Genomic DNA, 9,166 nt, shown 5'->3' with positions numbered 1-9,166 from the left:
TTTTTAAATAATAAATTTATTTATAATATATATTCAATAGATTCAATGGTTATTAAAATATAAAATAATATATTTTAAATAAAGGTGTAATCGTTATATTGTAAAAAATTAACATCATTAATTATCCGTATATTTTAAATAAGGGTGTAATCGTTATATTATAAAAAATTAACATCATTAATTATATTTAACGGATAGAGATGATTTAGCTACAGAAAACAAACAGAATTTTTTTTATCTATTTTGAAAACAGAAGAGAGCTTTGAGTCAACTTTTTAAAACAATTTTTTATACACTTTAACCTTATTATTAATCTATTCTATTATTTGACTTTGAAGGAAGCAAAGTAGCAAAGAGGTGGGGGTGGAAATCAGTAGTTGGAGTTGCTGAAAAACAAAAACAATCGATTGTTGCTTTACAGTCAAGTGAAGAAATCCTTGAGAAAGAGATGGAAGATAAATACATAGGCTGCTGCTTTACTCTATTTTTAGATATGATGATCTGATATGAGTATGACTGAATTGATAATAATAATCGTCCCTCCTTCACTTACACCTTTTGTTTTTGTCAACAAATACAAATACAATTAGAATTAGAAATAGGTCGTCAACGTCAATGGAAGTCGGAAAACTCCTCTTCTTGTTTCGTATAGTTGCCGCCGGAATATGCTTCGCCACTCATCTCCACTCCACTTACATTCCATATAACACTACCTCCGCCATAGCCCCCTCCAAAATCAACGTCCATTTGGTGCCTCACTCCCACGACGACGTCGGATGGCTCAAGACCGTCGATCAGTACTACGTCGGCGCTAACAATTCCATTCGCGTACTTCTGCATTACTTTTACCCCTCCTCTCTAACATTATTGTTTCTTTCTCCATATATATTTCTTAATTATTCACTATACCTCCACCTCCTTTCTTTACCTCAGGGAGCTTGTGTCCAGAACGTATTGGATTCTGTAATCTCCGCTTTGCTGGATGACAACAATCGCAGGTTCATTTATGTCGAGATGGCAAGTTTCCATTTGTTTTCTTCTTTCTTTTTCCTCCTTATTTGCTATTGTTTTGCCAGTTTTTATCTCATCTCTTCGGCTTCTGTGCTCCTGTCCAGGCATTCTTTCAGAGATGGTGGAGACAGCAGAGTGACACTCTCAAGGCTAAAGTCAAACACCTTGTCAACTCTGGTCAACTGGAATTCATGTATTCACCCCCCCTCCTTTTTCCCTATTCGTATTTCTACCTATACAATTGATCTTATTTACCGTATGGACTCTTCTATGATTTAGAAATGGGGGTATGTGTATGCATGATGAGGCAACCCCGCATTACATTGATTTGATTGATCAGACAACTTTGGGACATCGATTTATTCTTGATGAATTCGGCAAGAAACCAAGAGTTGGGTGGCAGATTGATCCTTTTGGACATTCTGCAGTGCAGGCTTATTTACTTGGCGCAGAGGTATCCATTATGCACAATCCATTTGATGAATCAATAGTTTATGCCTCTTATATGAAGTAACACAATATGGTCTGGTACGTTTAGAGACCGGAATCTACATAATATGTTATTAATACAATTCCAATAATTTCAAAATGCATTTCAGATGATAAAGTTGTTTTTTTATATGACAGAAAATATTTAATTCACTTTGCTACATTATAATGGCGCAGCTGGGCTTTGATTCACTCTTTTTTGCTCGAATTGATTATCAAGATAGAGCGAAGCGGAGAAGTGATAGAACTCTTGAGGTTATTTGGCGGGGCTCGAGGTCCCTAAGCTCATCCTCTCAGGTTTAATTATCATGAAATCCATTCTCAAGCTGTCTACATTATTTACTTGTTGCTGTGACTGTTACTTTCACTTTCTCATGTTCAAAATGGTACACTCAATACCTCTAGCAGATCTTATTGTTGTTGTTACGTATAAAAACGTTGAAGTGGAAGTTCTGACTCTCTATCATGAGTTCATGGCCAGATCTTCACAGGGATATTTCCCATTCATTATGAGCCTCCAGAAGGGTTTACTTTTGAAATAAATGACGTGTCTGCTCCCATTCAGGTAATATCATATGAAAAGAAAGCACTGTAATCTTGTTATATGTTCTAGCATGTTTTTTAAAGCAAGATGAATTCAGGACGATGATCTCCTCTTCGATTATAACGTGCAACAGCGAGTGGACAATTTTGTGGCGGCTGCTGTGGCACAGGTATTATGTATGAATGTTGTAACTAATCACCAACTTGGACCTGAAGTTATATATATTTCTGGCTGCATCCATCTTAGCATCATTCCTCTGTTTAAGTTGGTGTCTGTTCGGATTTCTTGATGACTATTTTAAGTATTAAAATATGTTTTTTTCTAAGATATGACAAACATATTTGAAGTTTTAGGTGTCACATCTTTTCTTTTCTTTTATCTCGCTATTCTTTTTGTGCATGTGTGTGTTTGGTGTCACATCCTTTTCTGCTTGTATCTTTTGACTTTTTTCGTTGGTCTTTTAGTTAACCTTGCTCTTCCCATTTCAGGCAAATCTGACCAGGACGAACCATATAATGTGGACTATGGGAACTGATTTTCGTTATCAATATGCAGTTTCATGGTTTAGACAGATGGACAAGTTCATTCATTATGTCAATCTGGTACTTGTCTTCACTTCTTACTAATTTTACATATACCCTCTTCTGAGCATGTATGGATGGAACTTTACTACTTGGTCCATCCTTTTACTTTGTCTCAGGATGGGCGTGTAAATGCTCTATATTCTACACCATCCATCTACACAGATGCAAAATATGCAGCAAATGAGAAATGGCCTCTGAAAACTGGTGACTTTTTCCCGTGAGTGTAATTCTTATGAGTGAATTCAACCACAGCTAGTTATTCTAAAGTAACAATTTGGTTGGAATGGTTATTTATATATTTCTCAGGTATGCGGATCGGGAGAATGCATACTGGACTGGCTACTTTACCAGTAGGCCAGCCCTGAAAGGATATGTGAGAATGCTCAGTGGTTACTACTTAGTGAGTTCTTGTGTCCTTTCTACTTGGATTGTTCTGATGTGTGGGAATACATGCCTGCGATCTATTATAGCTTTTCCATAACCCGGGTCATCTTCTGGTTTTAATTTTCAGGCAGCAAGGCAATTAGAGTTCCTCAAAGGCAGGTATGATTCTGGACCAAGCACAGATGCATTAGCTGATGCATTGGCTATAGCTCAACATCATGATGCAGTTAGTGGGACAGAAAGGCAGCATGTGGCTGCTGATTATGCACTGCGACTTTCAATAGGTTATAAAGAGGTACCTTGCTGTTTGAAAATGTTCTGACAATAGAGTCTTTACTTAATCTTCGCTTTTTTGCTCTATCAGTTTTTTCCTAAACTAGGACTAAGACTGTTTGCAAGTGGCATATGCTTGCTTATCAGTGCTAGCCTTTGCCAGTGTGATGAATGTGTTTTCTGCTTTCTACATAAATAGCTGCAGTCCTCTGACAGGTTGGTTAAAATTTTCAGGCTGAGGCAGTGGTTGCATCCTCATTGGCTGTGTTGACTGGCTCAAGATTGAATCCTACATATGCAGATTCAGTCCCTGATTTTCAGCAGGCAATACATGCTTCCCAACTGTGCACCAAGTTCTTTGGTTGTTAAATTTTCTTTTCATTTTGTGGTCACTCTACCAGATTATTACTTTGTAGTTTTGTGGCATCTGAAGACACATTCTACTCGAATTTTCAATTAACTAAGTTTCACTGCTTCTCTGCACTGAGCTTAAGGGAACACTTGCACGACCCTGGCAAAATTTGACTTACATGAGTCATTAGTAGTGAATTGTTCCATTTGAATTTTCTTTTTCCATCCATTAATTACAGTCTCAAAAGTATTGATCTTTTGCTTTCCTCACCAATTAAAACCAACTGTCTGATTTTGTTTTTCAAACAATTGATTATTTTAGTAGAAAACTTACTGTATTCTGATTTCTTGATCTGCTTTTCTGTAGTGTCCCCTGCTCAACATAAGTTACTGTCCTCCATCAGAAGCTAATTTCAGCGACGGTAAAAGCTTGGTGAGAGTCATCATTTTGTTTTTTTCTTATCAACACCAAAAAAGATCCATATAATTCAGTTTTCCCCCTCTTGCTGGATATTACTTTATATTGCTTTTAATTTTACATTTTCTTTTACTTTATTATAGGTCATAATAGCATACAATCCTCTAGGATGGAGAAGAGTGGAGGTCATCCGCATTCCGGTGTGTAATCTGATGTTACTTGATCAGCTTTGAGCACCTGGAGATGTTGATAAACGCCCGTATTTTTAAAGAACATTAACTTATATTTTTGAGAATATGAATGCATGCCATTATGGTATAATATGAGTTCAGTTTGCTTAAGATACAAGAAAAGACATTCTATTGTAGGTTGCGACTTTGTAAGTTGAAGTCAAAGGTTGGAAAAAAAGGCCTATTTGCATGCTCTTCATTGGTTGAATTGAACAAATAAAGATGATATCATTAGAATCCAATTTGATCATGTTGCTAGGGATTCTCTGAACCCATTCCTTCCTACTCAACAGACTCATTGGAAGGTTGCATGAAACGCAAATTCTTAGGTTCCCTTGAGTGCTCATCCAAGTTGCTTTGGTACAACATCAGTAAGATTATTGAAAATAAAGTCACTTTGGTGGAGCACAAGATATCCTGTGACCAATCTTTCTTACATAGTTACACCTGTAAAATTAAGTCTGATGCTTTTCTGGCTCTAGGTGGAGTTACTAGAACTTAGAATAATTGGTCATATTTGTCGCAGGTTTCTTCTCAAGACCTAGTGGTTCTGGATTCTGGGGGAAGAGAGATCGAATCTCAGCTCCTTCCTCTTTCCAACGTCTCTTTGCGTAATGTGAACTACCACATCAAAGCATATCTAGGTATGTCAGCCAGTAGCTCGGCGAGATATTGGCTGGCTTTTTCAGTATCTGTTCCACCCCTTGGTTTCAGCACCTATGTTGTCTCGCATGCAAAACCGACAGGTAGGCATGGTTTCACGTAACCTAAAAAGAGTGTTTGTTACACTGGGAAAGTAAACTTTTTAAGCCTTTTCTTTTCCACTTTTTACCAGAATCCAGGTCAATCATCTCAACACTCTATACCCCAGAAGGAGGTGTTGATAAAACATTTGAAGTTGGTCAAGGAAATCTAAAGCTACTTTACTCGGTGAATGAAGGAAAGCTCAAACGCTATACAAACAGAAGAAATTCTGTAAGTTGGTTTCTAGTGTTCTGAATATCACTCTCATATTGAAATTAGAAATTCTTATTGCTTGTAGATATATTCTCTATAAAAGACATATAATGTGTTTTGCTTTGATCATAATTCTTGGCACGCATCTTTAAGGGAAAGCTTTAAAATATAACTTGTAAGACTTATTATTAAACAGTATATTGTGGACTGGTAAAATAGATGGTATCATAGCTGTTTTTGAGCATATAATGCTGATGGGTTCATTTTTTGCTTAACTGGTTAAGGTTACAGCAATTGCCGAGCATTCATATAGTTACTACACTGGTTATAATGGTACTGACAGAGTTTTCCAGGTATTCTCATCTCCCTGAAAAAACTTTTAGTACCATTTATGTTTTGCTATACTTTCTCTATTTGTTTATTGCTGAAAATTATGGGGTAGATTTTCAATTTATGTTTGCTTTACTAGATTGTAAGTATGTGAAATCATCGGTTCTTGTTTTGAAGGCATCTGGGGCTTATGTTTTCCGCCCAAATGAAACATTCCCTATTAAACCGGAAGGCCAGGTAGGCTTCTTGCTTAATTGTTCTTATTCCAGACTTCCAATGGCTACTAACTATTATCTTGTTATCTAAATTTTGATCTCATTTAAATGTGTTCGATTTTAGGCCATCAAGTAAAATGATGTGTCTCTTATTTCCAGGTTCCTTTGACTGTTATGCGTGGTCCATTACTGGACGAAGTGCACCAGCAGCTCAATACATGGTTATATCAGGTGCCATATAATTCTCGCTTGCCTTCTTCCTGTCACATGCGGACTAATTTTGAGCAGCTCTTGAAAAATAGAATAGGAAATGTTACAATGCTTTGTGCCAATAATGGGAGTAATTTCTTCTTCAGCCTTGTTATGTAGCTCTTTATTTGAGCAGACTGATTTAGTCTTGGTTTTGGTACCTTCCATGTCTAGCAGCTAATACCAAATATATGCAGGTCACTAGGGTCTACAAAGGGAAGGAACACGCTGAAGTTGAGTTTACTGTAAGTTTACTATAGTGGGTCTTTAGAAAGCACAGATAACTGGTTTTAATTAACTTTTTGTAAGTTGGATTGCCTCATCTGGTTTTTAATTTCAGATTGGACCTATACCTGTGGATGACGGATTTGGGAAAGAAATAATAACTCAAATAACAACTGCCTTGGATACAAATAAGACCTTTTATACGGACTCCAACGGGCGCGATTTCCTTAAAAGGGTATGCTACTAGCTTCAATTGGGAAACTTGTGATGGAGGGAGCCAAGAGAGCTACTCAACTTTATTTCTCTATATGATTGTACCAATTATTTATCTGATTCTGCTAAAATTGGTTCCTTGTAGATTCGAGATTATAGAGCTGATTGGGACCTGGAAATACACCAACCAATTGCTGGCAATTACTACCCTGTATGCCATATGAAGCTTGCATAACAGCTCAGCATTGAATTTATGTTTTAGCTGTTGCTAGCTGTTATGATACTTTTAGCTCATCGGATATCCATGCATTTGCCTACTTAAAGCATGTTTGGATGGCATCTACTAGTAGTGCTAAAAGCACATTTTTACTTCTCTACGATGTGTAGATCAATCTCGGAATTTATCTGGAGGATGAAACTACCGAAGTTTCTGTGTTGGTGGATCGTGCAGTTGGTGGGTCCAGCTTGGTGGATGGTCAAATAGAGCTGATGCTTCATAGGTAGGTTCACTGTTGTATTCTTAATGCTTATTTTCAAATTTTTGGTTGGTCCATCTTGTCAGCTGTTTGCACTCACTTGGGATACCTGTACTGTTATACTGTTTTATGTTGCATAGGAGACTGCTCAATGATGACTCTAGAGGTGTTGGTGAAGCACTAAATGAAGAAGTTTGTATTCTTGACAATTGCAAGGGTTTGACGGTAATTATGATGAGTAATATTACCTGTGTTTACGTGCTCCGGCTGTTTCAGCTTCCTGCCAAAAATTATTTACATCAGTTTCAAATAAATGACGTAGTTCAGAGAAATGCTTTCATCCAAGTCTTTCTAAATTTTCTGGTTTTATTTCAGGTTCAGGGGAAATTTTATCTGAGGATTGATCCTCGGGGAGAAGGGGCAAAGTGGCGCCGCACATTTGGACAGGAGGTTTATTCTCCACTTCTTCTTGCATTTTCTCAAGAGGTGAGAATATATTATTTGGTTGTCTAAATGAATGTTTTCTCCATAGATGACTTGTTAATTTTGTTCATGCAGGAGGGAAGTAATTGGATAAATTCTCATATAACTACATTTTCAGCTATTGATAAATCGTATAGTTTACCAGACAATATTGCGGTTATCACTCTCCAGGTTGATAATAGAGTTTCTCAATTTCAGTCGTGTTTGTAGATGATATATCATATTAGAACCCAACCATTTCCTTTTTGTGCTGCAGGAACTTCAAATTGGCAAAGTTCTTCTTCGCTTGGCTCACTTATATGAGGTCTTAAATCATGTTACTTTTCAGTTTTGGTGCTTGGCAAATCTTTGACTATTATCTTTGAACTGATAAAAGAATTTCCAAATTTCTGTAATTTCATTCTGATTGAACTTTGTCTGTGTAGTACACAGAATAGTTGAGTACTAGGAGCCCTCTCTTTGAAATAATGATAATCTAGGATCAAATTAGAAATAGAAATGTAGTACGCTCCCCTTTTGTTTATTTCCATTGAAATCTAGAAGCATCAATATTGAAATATAGAAGAGATTTTGTACTCTATCGAGAAGGACATAACTTTAGACCTTGTTGATGCCCTTGTCTGTTTTTCTCTTCTAACTTAGACCTTGCATATAAAACTGATTTAAAAATTTTAGCTAGCTTTTTGGGCTGTTTTATATATAGTCTTTGTGACTTGTAATAGACTTAAGTATTACATTGTTTTTCATATATCAAATGTTATGTTTTCCTAACAATTTATTCTGCACCCTTTAGTAAACATAGCCTGGATTGAGATCTACTTTTATCTTTATTTAACTGCAACTATTTGCCCAATTGCATCAGATGCACCTGGTAAAATGTGGAACTGCAGTTTTGTTTAACTTGGTTGCCTATCCTTCTTTTGACACCAAGCTATCTAGTATTGAATTGTTTGCATACAAGTTCAGCTGGAAGCATGTCCGTGTCTTCCTCGGGATATAGTTCTGTATTTGCAATCTGTTTTCTGGTCCACTTTTGATTATTAATTTCAGCCAATCTCACTGTATTGTGTGTTTTTGGCATGTCCAAAGACTGGAGAGGATAAAGATTACTCAGTGGTGACTGGTGTGGAACTGAAGAAACTCTTCCCTGACAAGAAGGTAATTTTGAGTCTGAATTGGGTATTTCAACTGCTAGGCATTGAGGAGCATCCATTGCGAACTCATATATATGATTTTTTATGTCTGTTAGCTGGGTTGTCAATGTGAATTTAATCATCTCGGTCTTTGAATGTTATAATGTGCCTGGTAAATGTGGATTTGATATGGAGTTAACAATTGTTTCTTTTTCCAAAATGTCTGTTCAGATAATCAAGGTCACAGAGATGAGTTTATCTGCGAACCAAGAAAGGATGGAGATGGAGAAAAAGAGGCTAGACTGGAAGGTAGTAGGAGCTCCAGAAGAAGGCAAAGTAGTTAGAGGAGGACCTGTGGATCCATTGAAGCTTGTAGTTGAACTTGCACCTATGGAGATCCGAACGTTCATTATTGACTTGAGTTACCTGAAAGTTTTTGGTTCTTGAGAAACAAAATGGTGATGCTCAGATATGGGGTTGTGTGAATCTAGTAGCTTGTTGGATGTCCGCTGGGGGACAGCTGAATGGTATCGACCTCCACCTTTCATATGTGAGGTGCTGACTTGAGTCTTGTTGGGGTTGGGGGGGGGGTGGCGGGTGG

The 9,166-nt window shown here is 37.1% G+C and overlaps 1 protein-coding gene across 2 annotated transcripts; it reads left to right on the top strand.

Annotated features, from left to right (window-relative positions):
• Positions 353-9,158, top strand: LOC105177487 (alpha-mannosidase At3g26720). 2 transcript variants are annotated; one of them, XM_020698909.1, is made up of 29 exons: positions 353-828; positions 934-1,017; positions 1,116-1,204; positions 1,291-1,465; positions 1,639-1,797; positions 1,982-2,065; positions 2,142-2,213; positions 2,533-2,646; positions 2,745-2,845; positions 2,935-3,028; positions 3,140-3,307; positions 3,520-3,609; positions 4,004-4,069; positions 4,198-4,254; positions 4,811-5,030; positions 5,120-5,259; positions 5,526-5,594; positions 5,749-5,808; positions 5,946-6,017; positions 6,233-6,280; positions 6,376-6,495; positions 6,619-6,684; positions 6,861-6,973; positions 7,090-7,174; positions 7,325-7,435; positions 7,508-7,603; positions 7,689-7,736; positions 8,522-8,590; positions 8,797-9,158. In XM_020698909.1, the coding sequence occupies exons 1-29, from the start codon at positions 616-618 to the stop codon at positions 9,010-9,012; spliced, it is 3,099 nt and encodes a 1,032-aa protein (XP_020554568.1). In that variant the 5' UTR covers positions 353-615; the 3' UTR covers positions 9,013-9,158. The 2 variants fall into 2 exon arrangements, with proteins under 2 accessions (XP_020554568.1, XP_011098969.1); XM_011100667.2 differs by having other exon boundaries at positions 354-828; positions 1,678-1,797.

This window comes from Sesamum indicum, linkage group LG15 (genome assembly GCF_000512975.1).
Source record: "Sesamum indicum cultivar Zhongzhi No. 13 linkage group LG15, S_indicum_v1.0, whole genome shotgun sequence".
In the NCBI taxonomy this organism is placed as follows: domain Eukaryota; kingdom Viridiplantae; phylum Streptophyta; class Magnoliopsida; order Lamiales; family Pedaliaceae; genus Sesamum; species Sesamum indicum.
Note: the sequence above shows the minus strand (reverse complement) of the source record. Positions and strands in the feature narration are given on the sequence as shown.